This window comes from Terrapene carolina, unplaced genomic scaffold (assembly GCF_002925995.2).
Source record: "Terrapene carolina triunguis isolate 2854851 unplaced genomic scaffold, T_m_triunguis-2.0 Scaffold141, whole genome shotgun sequence".
Lineage (NCBI taxonomy): Eukaryota > Metazoa > Chordata > Testudines > Emydidae > Terrapene > Terrapene triunguis.
This window is the reverse complement of record NW_020664492.1, coordinates 8,528,217-8,546,073: the sequence shown is the minus strand read 5'-3', so window position 1 is coordinate 8,546,073 and position 17,857 is coordinate 8,528,217. Positions and strand designations below refer to the sequence as shown.

General features: G+C 41.3%; 1 protein-coding gene across 1 annotated transcript in view; it reads left to right on the top strand.

Annotated features, from left to right (window-relative positions):
• Window positions 1-17,857, top strand: part of LOC112116016 (stAR-related lipid transfer protein 13-like) — a 361,349-nt gene that overhangs the window by 107,633 nt on the left and 235,859 nt on the right. The window contains exon 4 of the mRNA XM_026653538.2: window positions 7,642-7,675. Within this exon, the coding sequence (XP_026509323.1) occupies window positions 7,642-7,675 (34 nt within the window). The remainder of the gene's footprint in view (window positions 1-7,641; window positions 7,676-17,857) is intronic.

Below are 17,857 nucleotides of genomic sequence, written 5' to 3'. Positions count from 1 at the left end.
CCCACTGTCCCCAGTACATGGCTTATTAAAAACATTCTATTACGTATCTGCATGATTCAGTGCATCAGAATATATACAAAGTAGTAGTAGGTAGAGGATAAAGAACCATATAAATCTGGTCTTCTCTGACAGTTGATCTGGACTTGGAGAAAATCTAGGGGAAGAACTTGAAGAAAACATTTGCAGTGGAAAAAAGGTCATAACAGTGGAGGCTATGTTCAAGTTTTAAGAGACAAAGGTAATTTAGTACAAGGATTTATTTTTAGGATTTGTCCTTCACCTTACCAATTAAAGTATTATACTAGAGAAAACTGTATTTAGATCTTTATTAATAAGGAACAAATTATTTTTTAATCCATTCTTTAATGGTGAAATTACCCTGAAGCCTTTGAAATTACATACAGTGACTAATTCTACTTTTGTACTTGCAGGCAAAATTTACAATTTTCTGGATTTTTAGAACTGAACTTTGAATTTTCCAGGGAGTTTCAATGAACTTTGAATTTCAATGAGAGTTGGGCGTTTAACTTCCTTAGGCTCCTTTAAAATCCCAGCCTAAAATATTAACTTCAATTCCATTTTCTGTTGTTGCACAAGGTAAAAAATTCTGCATGCTGCAGATATCTGGATTCTGTGAGACAGAAACCAGGAAGTGTCACTTCGCCAGTATAATGATAAGAAATAATTTATGGTCTTTAAATTAAACCCTTTGTCAAGACACCGAAAGAGAAACACACTTGTTTTTATGTACATTCTTAGGCCTGGTCTACACTAACCCCCCAATTCGCACTAAGGTACGCAACTTCAGCTACGTGAATAACGTAGCTGAAGTCGACATACCTTAGTTCGAACTTACCGCGGTTCAGACGCGGTCCACACGCGGCAGGCAGGCTCCCCCGTCGACTCCGCGGTACTCCTCTCGCCGAGCTGGAGTACTGCAGTCGACGGCGAGCACTTCCGGGATCGATTTATCGCGTCCAGACCAGACGCGATAAATCGAACCCGGAAGTTCGATTGCCAGCCGTCGAACTACCGCGTAAGTATAGACATACCCTCACTCTGACAGCTACTTGAAACTTTTCATGGGTATAGGGGAAACAATATGAAGTGGTGGAGTTTTAAAATGTTTGTGACTTCAGTTAAAACACTGTCACTTAAATATATTCAATTTTGTATAAGCATTGATGAAAGGTTTCTGTTTTGATAACATTGTAGAATACAGGTTAGATCCATGAGGATAGAAGCACACATCTCAATTAGTTCTTTTTTGAAAGCAATAAAAGTGTCTTTAGGGTCATCCATTAAAGATGTCTACAGTGGGTTTTTTAAAATCTTTTTATGGCTCACCTATGACAATGGATCAAATCCTACATGCCTTACTCTAGTGAGTACACCCATTGAACTCAAGTGTACTAATCTAGATTTGACTTTTAGACAGTTAGAAATTCAGGTCATGTGACTTTTCCACAGCAGCCAGATTAATGATTTTTATTATTTGTACAGTATCAACAGTGTGCTAGGTGCTTATGTCTGGGGTCCTAAGGTAACCATCTGTCACTATGATAGCTGTGTCAAAAGCTGATATGGAGAAAACATTTTTAGTGCTTGTTCAGGATTTTTGTTTAACATGGGGCCATGCAACAGAGTCTCCAGTGAACAGCACCTGATTTGGCCTACAGCTGGAAATGCACATGAACTCCACTGATTATTTTTAGGGGATGGGTTTATTTAGGAACCAGTGGTTGTGGTTATTATAATGAAGGCCATATGGTTCATGATCCATTTTCTCTGAGGCTGGTCTAGGGACACCGTGGGCCCAGTCCTGCCATAAATAGTCCCACTGAAGTCAATTATTCACGGAAAGAAGGGGATCAGGATTTGGTCCTATGGTAGTGTTACCTTCTAGATGGTTTCCCTGACCAGTGTAGAGTATACTCTTAATGCCACATTATTTAAAAACTTTATTTTGAGAAAAATCTTGAGTACAGTAATGTGTTACACACTGTTCCTTATTACTTAGGGCTTGTTTCTACCATCCATTAGTAGCTTCAACTCTTTGTGTGGTGCAGATCAGCATGTGTATTGAAAAACTGCCTGACGCTGTTTATACCACTCATTGGAGGGCAGGATGGAATCCTGAGTGACTGACTTGTCTTATAAGTGTCAGAAGATATTAAGACACAAAGACACAGATCCTCAAAGGTATTTAGGAGTTTGAGAATCTGGGCAAATGTCCGTTATTTTGCGCAATTACATAGTCCTGATATCTGTTGAGTTTTCTTTTTTTCTTCTTCTTCTATCAATCTTGTAAAAATGTCTAGCAAAAATGCTGATCTGGTGACTCAGTTTTGTATGTGAATTTCTAGATTGTATATATGTATAGTTTTAAATTAATGTCTAGCTGACTATTTAATCAATAATATTAACAACAAGCATGATTTCCAGTCTCTGTTCCAAGCAAAGTTAAAAGTGATGTCCTTCCATAATTATTAATAAACAAGAAAAGTCATCCAACTGTATCATATGCCATCTTCAGACAATGTTATGCTTCATAACTGTGCTGCAATTTTTTTCCATAGAATGTAAACCCATAGAATAGAAAACCCTGTTTTTATTCGCATCAGATGTCAAGGGGGCTGTCAAAATGCCAGGGTTTATTAGATAACAATGATATTTTTGAGTCCCTATCTATGTTGAATGAACTTCTTGGCTTTTTATTAAATGTCGAAAGAGTCACTTTCATGTTGTACAAATAACCTACTTATTTTTCTTCTTCTTTTGAGGGAGTGATTTGCTTGGACTCAGTGATTGGAGTTTGACAGATGTTCTTAAATACCACCATCATATTTGAAATGTTTGCAATTTGAGTTTAAAATGGCTAATAACTAATGAAATTTGATGCGGGAAGAGGGAAGTAAAATTCTTGGACACAACTGTCATTTTTATTTCTGTGAAAGTGGCAGATGAAGTTACAGGACTGGCTAGCATTGCAGAATCATTGTGCTGTTGCAGATTACAATAATCCTGAGTCCATTAGAGTTCCCATTTCGTAGTCATTTTCATTGTCAGAAAAAGCTTTTATGTGACAAGAAGCTTACTAAGACAAAATCTTACATTATTAAATCATCTAATCCAGTTGTACCGTGTGGGTTTCATGCCCACACTATTTATGCATGTCAGAGATCATGTGTATATTTGAGGAAAAAATTTTTGATGAGCATGTTGATCTGTTTTCATTGATGGATTTATATTTCCTCCTATCCACATTTCCACATAATTTTAATTGTTTGTTTGCATAATCTATATAAGTGAAATTGCTTTCAGGGCTATCTTTAGGATTTTGGATTATTCTTGGGGTGGGGGGTGCATCTACACCAGGGGTAGGCAACCTATGGCACGCGTGCCGAATGCAGCACGTAAGCTGATTTTCAGTGGCACTCACACTGCCCGGGTCCTGGCCACCTGCCTGGAGGGCTCTGCATTTTAATTTAATTTTAAATGAAGCTTCTTAAACATTTTAAAAACCTTATTTATTTTACATACAACAATAGTTTAGTTATATATTTGACTTATAGAAAGAGACCTTCTAAAAACATTAAAATGTATTACTGGCACGCGAAACCTTAAATTAGAGTGAATAAATGAAGACTCGGCACACCACTTCTGAAAGGTTGCCAAACCCTGATCTACACAATCTCCTTTTCTTTACCTCCCCACACACTATGAATCTTAATCTTTCCTTCTCTCTTTTGCCGAACACCCCAAATATTCTTTCACTGATTCAGAAAGGTGGCTTCAATGGGACCAATCACGTGCTTAAAGTTATGCCTGTTTTAAAGTATCTTGCTGAACCAAGACTTTTCTCTCTCCTGCTTAGCATGGTTTGGGAAAGGCCTGGCAGCCAGGACTTTGCCCAGAGTGAGCTAGCAGAGATCATACTAGACACAGCCGCCAGTGGAGCAGGGATCAATGTTCTCAGACAGTAGACCCAACAGGTGAGGAGCTATCTACTAAATTATTGGCTGTTCTGAGAGCAGAGAGATAACGGACACAAATACGCCAAGTGCTTTAAGACAGAGCTAGAGAATGACCTCCCACTCAAGTTTCCCATATTGCACATCCTTTTCTTTTCTAGGAACTAGAAGACCAAGAACTCTGAGTTTAACTTAATTCCACAGTGGCCCCAAATGAACTTGGGGCCCCACCCTTGATCATACATTTCTCAGATTCCATAAACCAGACTTTATCAATGTGCTGTGCTCATAAAACAAAGTGGGTCTGAATCTCCTCTCATAGAGGTGAATTAGGAGTGAATCCATTGAGGTCACTGGTGTAAAAGTGGTACGAGAGGAGGATTGAGGCCAATGTCTATCTGTAAACTCCCGATTTCTGTATTCTGTTTTTTATAGCTCAAGTAAATGGTTTTATGAATGCAAGATATTTGTCTTTGGATTCTATTTAACACTTCCACTTGCAAAATTACTACAGCTGGAGTTGTTAGTGAATTATTTCTTTATTATTCAGAACAGCAGGTGCTGGAACCTTGAACTAGCCTAATCCATGCTTTCTGTGGATTTGATTGGATATTGGCATGCGGTTCAGATGAGATGCTAGTGCGCCAACAAATGTATTTTGTTATATAGTCAGTTATATAGTGCCTTACTATTACTATTTCCATAAATCACTTTTAATCTGGCAGATTTCTGTTGCCATCTGGGTTTGCTCCAACTACAATTTGCATCTTTTGTTGTATGCTGTTCTAAAAAGACATTGGAAGTTGTTGTAGCCTGACCTTGATTGTAAAATAACTGGTGCCCCTAGGGCTATGCTAGAACACTAAAACTGAGGATGATTTATGCATACTGAGAAAGTACTTATTCCTGGATTTAGGTGCTCTGACTAATTTAAAAGCACAAACGAAACAAAACAAATAAAATCTAGCAGTTTATCCCCAATTTAAACAACAAAGTTAACCAGGTATTAGATAGTTGACCTCAGTCCCAAATACATCTCAACTTTCTCCAATAGCTTTGAAACATAGATAGACCTTGCCCTAATTCAGACCTTGCCCAGAGGTAGGCGAGAATTACAAAGTTGAGGGCTCTTTACGGAAAATACCACCAGTGCTCACCCTTTGAAACTGAGGAAGTCTCTAGCTTGACCACCTCTGCTGATTGCTTCTGTGAGAGTATGGCTCAGGGAGAGCAGTGCTCTGTCAAGCAGGCAAGTTTAAGGCCATGTAGGGGTTTTATAGGCTGACATAAACAACTCAGATTTCATCTAGAAGCTCATTGCAGATCATGAAGTGCTGGTGTAATGTGCTCCCATGCAGGGCAGGCTCTAGGTTTTTTGCCGCCCCACGCAAAAAAATTTTTAGCTGCCCCCCCCCACCCCTGGGCTCTCACCCCCACCCCACCCGCACCCCCTGCCGCCCCAGTGCTGGGCTCTCTCCCCCACCCCACCCACACCCCGTGCCGCCCCAGCGCTGGGCTCTCCCCCACCAGTGCTGACTCCACCCGCTCCCCCCTCACCTCCAGCCGGTCTGGCGCTGGCAGGGTCGGGGTAAGCAGCGGGGCTCCTGGGCCGCGCCTCAGCCCAGGGTCCCTCCATCCAGGGCTTCCGCCTCCAGGACCGGCCGGGACCCGAGAGGGCAGAGCCGGGTGACCGCCCTGGCAGGGGGATGAGGAGCCAGGGCAGGGTAGCCCCAGAGGCAGCGGAGCCCCGGAGAGCAGGACGCAGGCCCCGCACGACAGCACCCCGCCCTCTATGGCCCTGCTGCTGCTTCTGGCCGCCATGCCGCAGTCCCTGGGCGGCTCGGGCCGCTTCGCCCAGCCCCAGCTGTGGCCCTCGGGGGGTGGCCGCCCTGCGGCATCTGCAGGCGGCTCCGTGTGCCGCGAGGGGCGGCCCCCAGCCCAAGTGTCCCCCGCTAGGAGCCTGCCTGGCCCAGCCACAAGGTGCGGCGCTGCTCCCCCGCGGCGCGAACCGCAGCGGCCTCAGGGCGCCCCCCGCGCACAACGCGCTGCTACTGCCAGGGCTGGCTCTTGGCTTTTGCTGCCTGAAGAAAAAAAACAAAAGACGGCCAGAATGCCGCCCTTGAAAATGTGCCGCCCCAAGCACATGCTTGGTTTGCTTGTGCCTAGAGCCGGCCCTGCTCCTATGCTCCCAGTGAGACACAGTGCTCCAAAAACCACATACTGCACCAGCTTCCATTTCTGCACAGACTTAAGCTTTCGTTCCATTGCTATAGTCTGATCCTGAGATGACAAAATCCTAGATAATGGGAATGAGTTTCAGCTCCAGAAGAGGTTGCAACCTTCTAACCAAATGTAAGTGGAAAAGAGTTCAGGCCACTGCTTGTATCTCATCATCCAACAGCTTTTGGGGATCTAACAAGGATCCCTACATTGCATATATAAGTGATAACAATGATATTATCTCAACATTGCTTCCAATTGCTGTCTCCAGTTGAGCACCATCACCTAAATCACTGGATTGAGCTTACAGCCAGCTAGTTCTTCTGCCTGTACTGCATAGGAATTGGGTAGTATCCCTTTCCCCATGTTAAAATATCCTCACATCTTCTATGGGTCATCTCAATTATCACTTCAAAGGTTTTTTTCTCTCTCCTGCTGATGATAGCTCATCTCAATTGATTGACCTCTTACAGTTGGTATGGCTACTTCCACCCTTTCATGTTCTCTGTATGTATAAATATCTTCTTTCTGTGTGTTCCATTCTATGCATCCGATGAAGTGGGCTGTAGCCCATGAAAGCTTATGCTCAAATAACAGATAACAGAGTATCAGTGTATATATGTAGCTAGGCTGGCTATGTTTGTATGTAGTTAGTAAACATGGTTAATTAGAACCCAACTCTGTCCATGTGGTTGAAAAGTGGTTGGGGTTAGGTCAGAGTTAGCTAATACATTAACTAAATGTTGTTAAATCTCACTCCCATGCTAAGCTAAACCCAACCTAGCCTTGACCACTTTTGCTAGACAAAACCTAAACTGTGATCATAATGGGGCTTTTACAAAGTAAAATTGTCTTGCAGTATTTCCTAGGATGGGAAAACAACTCCATGCTGCCTCACCTAGAAAGAGTGATTTTTTTTTCCTAGTATGAAAGTCGAAAATTTGATTACATTTTGTATTTAAGGGAGGAGCTTTCTGATGTTTCAGTAAAACTTGTATACAAATTAAGAGCTGAGGATACATTTTTTAAAGTTAAGTTTGTATGCTGGAGAGGCAGCATTTAACGGTTGAGGCAATGTAGCAGTTTAGTGCTTCTGAGATAGAGGTGCAGATGATTATCATGTAGCAGGACCAAAGAATGCACAATAGCAAGATATGGGAGTGGCTGCATCTCAAGCAAACTGCAGATTCTGTGAGGTTCTCATCTGGAATCTTCTTGGTATCCAGAAGGATCAGTTCAGTCTTTTGGTTTTACATAAATTGGGTGAAAATTAAGCTTATCTTGTCCCCAGGGCCTTTAATTTAAAAGTTGTGGGTTGTACAGACCCAAACAAGATGGTGATGTTTTCAAGTTTAAAGTCCGTTCTTACTTTTGTCATAAAACTATATCCTGAGCCTTTTGGGACAATGTGTTCTTGCTAAACTAAAAAAAGAATTATTTCTTACAGGTGTTGTCTCAGAAGCTGAGCAAAGAGAAAGCAGGTAAGTCCATAGTCTTCTGCAAAAGACATTCTGCTACTCACAAGTTATACCCTATTGAAAGTTTCTTGAGAAACAAGATAGACATGTTAAAAGAATATACATCTTGATGGAACATCTGTGGGACTATCTGACGTTTACACTAGACTCGGATTCTGTGTGTTTTTCAGTGCTGTTGTTTTGGACAGGTTTGTACTATTGTCCATGAACATGGTGTATATATTTTCTCTAGCCACTGTTAGGCCATAGGGAAGTTGCAAATTCTGCTACTTTGGATTTACAGCTTGTAAAGTGGTTTCTGAAATAATATGAGAAAATAAAATATTTCTAGAGAGTCAGTGTTAGTGATGTGGAATTTGACAGTATGCCAGAATCTGGCCTCTTTCTTGCCACTATTTAAAGTGTATTTATTTAGCTAGGACTTTGGCAAATCATTTATGGGACATTAAGGAGGGATCACTGTCAGACTGATGTGGCCATTAAGTATTAATGATACCCGCTTATTTGATTAGTACATGGGAAATTATTTCTCTTGTAATTAATTTTATGTGAGGCACCCAAGTTCATCGCAATAGTCATTACACTTGTGGAAATAAATACCTAGAAATCCAAACTCACTCAGTGTGGCTTAAAGAAAGGTTTGGATAAGCATCTGTGTGCACAGAGGTCCTCATTCAGCACGGCACTTAAACATATGCTTAAATCCCATTGACTTCATGAGTCCAATTGATTTCAGTGAGATGTAAGCCTATGCATGAGTGCTTTGCTGAACTAAGTCCAGAGTTCTTTAATATATTGTAACTGAGAACAATGAAGAAATGTAGAAAACGGCAGGTGTTTTCAGAAGTGATATTGGTATTTAATAACAGTAACAGAATTTTGCAAAGAAGCCCAGAGAATGACTTGATGAATCCTTATTGTCACATAACCCTATGTCCGTTAGAACCCTTTTAAAAATCATGAAGTATGGGATTTCTGGGTCTGCACAAATCAGAAAAAAAATTAATTTCCTTTACAGTGCAAAGTACAGTGAATATGCAATGCACGCTGATTAAACATAAAGCAATTGTGGATCTTTGTTTTAATGATTTTGTCTCCATATTACCCTACTTCTCCTCTTTATCTGGCTGGGGGACTGGTTTGAACATGTCCTCTAACCCTGTGATCTCTTCTAGTTTAAATTAGCATCTGCCCCCATTCCTTCTGTTCCCAAATTGCATCTTCTGTCTTTCCAAGGGCTATCTTAACTCTGGTAGAAATAGATGAGGGAATCATTTTTACAGCCAATGTCACCGGTTCAACGGATCAGCTGGCAAAGGTGCTGATTTAGCACAATGGTTGGAATCTGGCCTAGAAAACAGAGGTCTTAATTGGCAGTTCTGAGCCCATCTACTTTACCATTGTGTCAATGAAATGTGATGGTTGTTAATTATAGTATAGTTCTATTATGTTTCCGTGCACATTAACTTTATCTACTGGATCAGTTGTATTTTTGAGTAAACAATGTCAATACTTACCTATGAAAAATAAGTCTACTTTATTCTAAAGGTGAACAGCTTCCATCAGATGCTGGTATTGATTTAGTAATGAAATATTTTCTTCAGTTCTTTATTGAAATATCTACTTGAATCAAAATCTATATGTTGCACTGAAGACTGGAATCTTAAAGGATTTACAAGCATGTGAATTTTAAACAAAATGGAGTATTTAAACAGCATTTCCAGTATTTTGACTATGATAAATTTCTTAATTGCTTTTCTTTTACGATAATATATCCTTTGTCTCTGCAAGAGAAATAAGATTTATCACACATCTTGCAGTCGGGGAATGCTTGCTGCAAATTGGAAACCAATAGGCTTTGCTACAAGTGATTGCATGACATAATTTGCTCACTGAAGTTTAACCATGGCATGTTCTTGTGTAATAGAGCTGGTCAGGAAATTTTCAGTGAAACAATTTTTCATCCAAAAATTGCAATTAATCAAAACCAAAACTTTTGACAGAAGATCTGTTTTGACAAATTTCCCATTTTAATTTTTTTTTGGAAAAAATTTATATATAATTGAAATATCATGTTTTGATATTTTCAAAAGGAAAAGTGTTGTTGACTTTGGTTTGAAATGTAAGTTACATTATAGTAAAACAAAATGTAAAAAGTCAAAATCAAAATGAAACATTTTGAAATGACTGAAACAAAGCATTTCAATTGACCTGAGCTGAAGTTTTTTTTCAAATGTTTTAGTTCACAAAAATTGTCAAGATTTTGACATTTTGTCCCAATTCAGGATGGGAAAAAATGTTGAAATCTGAGAAATTCTGTCCAGATGGGAAACCGGTTTCCTACCCTGCTCTGTTATGTACTGCAATACAGTATTCTTTGTTTGATATGCATCTTATTAAAACACAAACACTGGAGTTTCCCTACCATTGTAAGTTTCCTTATCATTATCCATTATAGGCAATACTTTGTTGTTGTTGTTTTTTAAAGCGGAATATTTTTAAAGGCAAACAGAATTTGAAAAAACCTATATTAATGCAATATCAAGGTTGTGAATTTAAGCACAATAAAATCAGGAATTTAAGATTTGTGTTGCAAAATTAACTTGCCCATAATGGGCACACTACATATTAAGGTGTATCTTTAGCAGATGAAATAGAAAACAAGAGGTAGGAATAAATGGTCAGTTTTTACAGTGGAGTGATGTAGCGGGATCCCCCAGGGATCTGTACTGGGACCAGTGCTGTTCAACATATTAATAAATGATCTGGAAAAAGGAGTAAACAGTGAGGTGGCAAAGTTTGCAGATGATACATAATTATTGAAGATAGTGAAGTCCAAGCTGACTGCAAAGCGATACAAAGGGATCTTACAAAACTGGTTGACTGGGCAACAAAATGGCAGATGAAATTCAGTGTTGATAAATGCAAACTAATGCACATTGGCAAACATAAATCCTAACTATACATACAAAACAATCGGGACCAAATTAGCTGTTACCCTCAAGAAAGAGATCTTGGAGTCATTGTGGATAGTTCTCTGAAAACATCTGCTCAATATCAATGTCAAAAAAGCTAACAGAATGTAAGGAACCCTTAGGAAAGGGATAGATAATAATAATAAAAAAAATCATAATGCCACTATATAAATCATTGGTATTCCCATGCCTTGAATATTGCATGCAGTTCTGATCATCCCATCTCAAAAAAGACATGTTAGAAAACTACAGAGAAGGGCAACAAAAATGATTAGGGGTATGGAACAGCTTCCATATGAAGAGAGATTTAAAAAGACTGGGACAGTTCAGCTTAGAAAAAAGATGACTAAGGGGAGATATGATCGGTTTATGAAATCATGAATGGTGTGGAAAAAGTGAGTAAGAAAGTTTTTTTTACCCCTTCACATCACATACATACCAGGGTCACCAATGAAATTAATAGGTGTCAGGTTTAAAACAAACAAAAGGAAGTACTTCTTCATTGTCAACCCATGGAACTTGTTGCCAGAGGATGTTGTGAAGGCCAGAAGTATAACTGGGCTCAAAAAAGAATTAGATAAGTTCATGGAGGATAGGTCCATCAATGACTATTAGACACGATGATCAGAGATGCAACCCCATGCTGTGGGTGTCCCTAACCCTCTGAAGCCAGGAGGTAGGACGGGATGACAGGATAGATCACTCAATAATTGCCCTGTTCTGTTCATTCCCTCTAAAGCATCTGGCACTGGCCACTGTCAGAAGACAGGATAATGCATTAGATGGACCATTGGTGTGGCCATTCTTATGTTCTTATGAAATAGTCTTCAAAAATACCAAACAGCTATGTGCAATCAGCCACTTAATTTTGCATTTCCTGACTGTTTTGTGTTTAACTTCAAAATCTTAAAGATGCAATAATGTAATTTGTGCATTCAATTTATTTAGTGTGTTAAAGCTCTCTTAATAAAAGAAGAACAAAAGCAGAGAAGAAAGTCCCCAAACTTCACCTCTCATGCTTTATTTCTCTGCACTCCTCTCTCCCTCCTTGACATTCCTCCTTATTCTTTTTCCTTGGTCACCACTTCCACATTCCTCTCCTTTTCCCTTTGTCCTTTCTTTCTCTTTTCTTGGCCCTTTCCTCTTTATAGATTCCTTCCCTCTTCTTTCAACTTCAGTGTCCCACCCTCTATTTTCTCTCCCTCTAGGGTTGTCATGGCCTAAAGAATGAATTCCAGGTAATGCTAGAATTGCTCAGGGGTTCATCATCTTCCTCCTCACCTACTATGAAGCTACCAGTTGTTTACAGGGAGTCCTCACTTCCAGCCTTGAATAAGGAAGGAGCTAGTGATCAGCGACAATGCTACTAGAATACTGGACAGTAGGAGTTTCGAGCCTCTTTCCCTGTCATTGGTTGGCACCAGTGTTCCTCTGGTCAGGTCAGGGGCATACATATGTTGTTTTCCCTGGCCTCTAGTAATATCTCCGCAAAACCACATTTCTCTGTGAGGGGAAAATACTTTTCTTTTACTGTTTTTCTTTCTTTTCTTTTGCATTTTTTTAGCTTTTAAAAATAAATAAAGGATGTTTGGGATGCCATTTCCTGTAGTTTCAGAGTGAGTTCTTCACAATATGTTTATCAGAATACTTAAAATGTTTTCTAAGAAAAGCTGCAACTGCACAGAGTCACTTGGGCCCTCCGGGAAACCTTTTGGGGCATACCAGCATTGTTAGAAATGTAGTGACATGTTCAACCCTCAAGAATATGACAATATTTTTGAGTATGAATATTGTAAATAACATTCTGCACATTAAAGATGATGTACATTAGGAGAAAATATTAAACACTGGCAAGAGGTGAGTTAGTAAAGGGATGACTTGGTATTCCTGTTCTACTTTCTGATTTATTTCCCTGATACTGTATGCTGTGCTATAAGAGTTACCATTTCTAAACAACAAATCTAAACTTTTGAACCAAACCCGTCACAATGATTTTCAAATAATTTAAACTGTAAATTAGAGGATACTCATTTCCAAAGGAGAAGATGAGTTTTCTCCAGGTTTGGAGTTCACATTTCTGTACAGTTGTTAGTGCATGTTCCTATACCACAGTTAGCTACAATAATTAAACTTGCGTTTGCAGCCCCGGCAGCTTTTAATCATTTAGTAAAGTACTGTGGCCAAAATGTTCAAACTTACCATACTTAGGCACCCAAGTAAGGGCCCAGATTGTCAGAGGTATTGAGTAACTGCCACTCCCATTGACTAATAGGAGATCAGCACTCCTGAAAAACCAGGCCACTTATTATTATAATTTTGTGGCGCTAAATTAATGACTTCTTATTAAAAGTTGTAACCATGCTACAAATGTTGTATGATGAGAAAATCAGTTGCTTCCTGAAATCTTCTGTCAACCGTATTGTTGCTGTCATTTTATAGGGGAGCTGCTTGTCTGCCCTGCTGGGATATAATTACCGTAATAAAATAGCCAATAATAACAAAAGAGAAAATATATTATGGGGAGAAAAATTAATATCCATTTTGACAGACCCATCATTATTCCATACGGTAGCAAATTGCACTTTGATTGTTCTTAACAGTACTTCTTAAGAAAACTATTTATAACTGAGGTTTTGAGTAGTGTTGAATGCTGCTTAAGAAGAGTGACATAAATAATAGTTTGTAATCCACTAGTAAATGCCCCTCTAGTAAACGCCATGTAGAAGATGATGTTCTTCTAACTCAAGTACAAGAGGTCTGTGCTGGGGAAATCAAAGGTCCTGGGTAGAGTTCTCCAGAGAGAGGTAATTCCATTTCACAGAGGATTCTAATATTTTGAAATTTCATTTGATTCTGATTCAGAACAAAAGCCTCAAATTTTGAAATTCTCTACAAAACACAAAGTTCTTGGGTCTTGGACTCAGACGGTCAGCATGGTGAGCTGCCCCAGAACTGGAACCCCAGGAAACTCTGAGGTCCCTAGCACCAGTGCAGTTTGCATTATTATTACTTACCGTTTTCAGTATAGCAGTGCCTAAGGGGCTCAGCCAAAGATCAGGGCCCTGCTACGCTAGGCACTGTAGAAACATTTATCGAAAAGACAGTCCCTGTCCTAAAGAACTTAAAGTGCAGGTTAAAAAAAAAAAGTAAAATATTTTCTTAAATAATTAGCAATTACTTTTTCAGAGTTTGAAAAAGTGTGTGGGTGAGGGGGAGGATTGGGGTGACAATGGGGGCTAATTTAGCTACAACAAGTCAGGAAAAAGATTTTGGAGTCATCGTGGATAGTTCTCTGAAAATGTCCACGCAGTGTGCAGAGGCGGTCAAAAAAGCAAACAGGATGTTAGGAATCATTAAAAAGGGGATAGAGAATAAGACTGAGAATATATTATTGCCCTTATATAAATCGATGGTACGCCCTCATCTCGAATACTGCGTACAGATGTGGTCTCCTCATCTCAAAAAAGATATACTGGCACTAGAAAAGGTTCAGAAAAGGGCAACTAAAATGATTAAGGGTTTGGAACGGGTCCCATATGAGGAGAGATTAAAGAGGCTAGGACTCTTCAGCTTGGAAAAGAGGAGACTAAGGGGGGATATGATAGAGGTATATAAAATCATGAGTGATGTGGAGAAAGTGGATAAGGAAAAGTTATTTACTTATTCCCATCATACAAGAACTAGGGGTCATCAAATGAAATTAATAGGCAGCAGGTTTGAAACAAATAAAAGGAAGTTCTTCTTCACGCAGCGCACAGTCAACTTGTGGAACTCCTTACCTGAGGAGGTTGTGAAGGCTAGGACTATAACAGCATTTAAAAGAGAACTGGATAAATTCATGGTGGTTAAGTTCATTAATGGCTATTAGCCAGGACGGGTAAGGAATGGTGTCCCTAGCCTCTGTCTGTCAGAGGGTGGAGATGGATGGCAGGAGAGAGATCACTTGATCATTGCCCGTTAGGTTCACTCCCTCTGGGGCACCTGGCATTGGCCACTGTCGGTAGACAGGATACTGGGCTAGATGGACCTTTGGTCTGACCCGGTACGGCCTTTCTTATGTTCTTATGTAACAAACCTCAGCAACAAAACTGGTGCCATGCCCAGTAATGTTCATATCCCCTGGATCTGTCTATGAGCCAGTGTAACCCACACACCTCCTGGGTGTGGTGTTTTGTCCCTCTAGTGGCACCGAGACCACTTAGGGATTAATGAGTCTTCTCTACAGCCTTAGATAAGGGCCAGTAGGCTTTTAGCTCATGCAGTAGAGGCTCATGCACTAAGCTTCAGAGGTCCCAGGATCAATCCTGCCCGCTGGCGACCGGGGTCTGTTGGTGTTACACCAGTATTTGCTGTGCTAGATATAATGTACTTATATCATTTAATTTTTCAAGGCATAAGGTCCCTCTCCATACACTAGGTCTAAACTAAAATAGTCTCCTCCAAAACAGCCCTGCTCTAACACCACTAAAGGCAATCCATTCCCTTATCAGAGGTCCAGGATGAAAAAGATGTGGCTCTTGCCTTTAGAAATGCTGAGTATAGAGACCTGTGTGGTATGAGCTAGAGATCATAGCAGAAAGAAAAAGGAAAGGGTGGAATCACTTGAAAGAAATTTTCAAAGGAACAGGCAGCCTACTGAAATCCCTGTGACTTTGTTCCGACCTTCCTGACTGCATCTGTGTTACTCCTCTGGGCAAGTCAGAGCACCTGTTTTGTGGAGGATAATCACGTATAGATGTGTGTGTCTGAGTGAAGGAGAGGGATGCTTCTCGTCCCCAGCCAAAGCATAATCATCACTGGATGAAACTAAGCAAGCTAATTTCTCCCAGTATATCTCCTAGCAGCGATTATTCTACTCAGTTGAGCATTTTGGTTCCTTAATGTATTTTAAAGTTATCACTAAACAGCACAAGACAACAGTTAACTCGAAGCACTCTAGACTGTGGATAAAGAAAGTGAGTTTACTCTACTGACAAAATAATGAAGTCATCTTAAGAGCTGACAGATCTCCTATTTTAACGATGTCTGAAAAACTAAATATAGCAGCATATAGTCATATTTGCTGATGCGCGGTAATGTAGTCTCTAGCAGCAAGGAACTGGCAGAGGGAAGATGGTGCACTGCAGTAATACAATGAAATCCTTACATGACCTTGGCCATTTGTGAGATGCTCTGTGGATAGACGTGTGCCCTTGACTGATACATTACGAGATATGAAGAGAAGCAGATGTGGCCTTACGGCTTTAACAAATGGCCTGATCCTGCTTTTCCAGGCAAAACTCCTCATTGACTTCCAGGATAACGCTCACTGAAGAAACTGAGACCATATGGCATATCAGCAGCTATATATGTCATGCTGTAAAAGGGACCTGCTGCAAAAAATGGGCCTTATTCTGGGAGGTACTGAGCACCTGCAAGTCTTATCGGCCCTTAGTGGAAACTGCAGATGCTTGGCTCATCTCAAGATCAGGCCTATTCTTTTCATCAGGTCATTCTGACTACATTCACCTTGCGCCTTTTCAGTGGTACAAAGCTTCATGCTTACCGAATATGCTGTGGCTTTACTGCAGTCCCTGCGCCAGGGGCACAACATAGCTGCACTGCCCCAAGGGCAGACCAGGAATAAGACGGTGACTCAGAGCCACAATCTATTCTGCGATTTCCCCCTCACTCCAGTTGGGGGAACAAGCCCTATACCTGGTGCAGATTACTTTTCCTGCCTGGCTGGTGTGCTGGGGGGGTGGAGCCAAGGCTCTGCCCACTGCCCATCCACTCACCTGTACAGGAGAGAGAGTAGCAGCCCCCGTAGACTTCTTACCTCTCCATGCTATAACGCATAATACAGGTACTCCCACCCCTTACTGCCCTGCACAGGAGGGTATCTAGGGTCAGCATCTGGCCCTCAGTTATTTGTGAGAAAAAACATTCTACCAGCACATTTATAGAGCTCAGGATGGGGATACTGTGTGTGTTCTGTAACCAGAACCAACGCCGAGTTCAGACCCCACTAGCGCTGGGTGACATTGCTCACACAAATAGTTTATTCAAGGAAAAATGCAGTTTTATTATAAATAAACAACCACATCATCATCATCATAAAAAAGGGAGTAAAAACACCCCCAAACAAAATAAAATGAAAAACTGGGAGGGGGTGTATTTCAGCTGGAACAAAATGTTTTGTTTGACCCAAAATGAAATTTTTTTGGTTGTTCATTTTGGTGAGAAAATCTGAAAAGTTTCCACTTAGGGTCAACCTGGAACAAAAAATCAATTATTTGTTCAGCTTTGCTCCCCACCTGTGATGGGGTGTATAAACCCCACACCAGTCAGATGGGGGGTTAATGACCCACTCGGGGCATGAGCACCCCAACCCCATCACAACTGCAAGGCATGGAGCCTGGCAGGAAGATGTAAAAGGCAGAAGTCCAGCTGCAGAGCTGGGAGGAGAGCAGACCTTCAGCCCTCGGCTCCTGGAGAGGAGCTCAGCTGAGAGCAGCGACTGCTCGTATGACTGCTGCCTTTTGGAGCCCCCTTAAGGGAGATGGGCCTCATGCTGAATAACGCGTGCTTTAGAACTGTTACCAGTGACTCACCTGTAGGTGCCAAACAGGGCTATGGCCTGCTGGAGAATCCTTGAAGGAGAGGAGTGCTGCTGTGGGCTTGTGGCCGTTTTCTTTTGGACCTTCGAGAACTCCAAAGGCGCAGACTCCCATGGCACTCTCCAGTGGGCTGAGTCTCCTGCAACCAGACCATGATGTGGGCTGCCCAGAGGTCGAAGACCAAAGGCCAGGTGAGCGCACAGCAGTGTAGTCAAGTGGGAACACGTCCGAGTGCTGGGCCGGTACTATTAAGCACCAGCAATATTGTCGTTGAGCCAGAAGGGAGCCTGGTCCCCCTACCCTGTAGTTCCCAAGCCGCCCTGGGTGCTGAAGGGACGCACTCACCCATGATGAGCTGCATGTTGTGGGCTCAGCCCTGCTTTGCTCCACAAAGCTTCAGAGCTAGTAGCGGGGCCCAGCACAGTCAGCATAGGTACATGGCAATCCCACCTCATCCAGGGCACTAGGCCCTTCTAAGCAGGGCAGGGGCTCAGCAGATCCTTCCCGTAGGGGCAGCAGCCAGCAAGGGGGAGTCACTTGCCAACTCTGGCTCTTCCTCTGACCAGATCACATGAGCCGCCACATCAGGGCAACTCAGCTCTGGGGCTGAC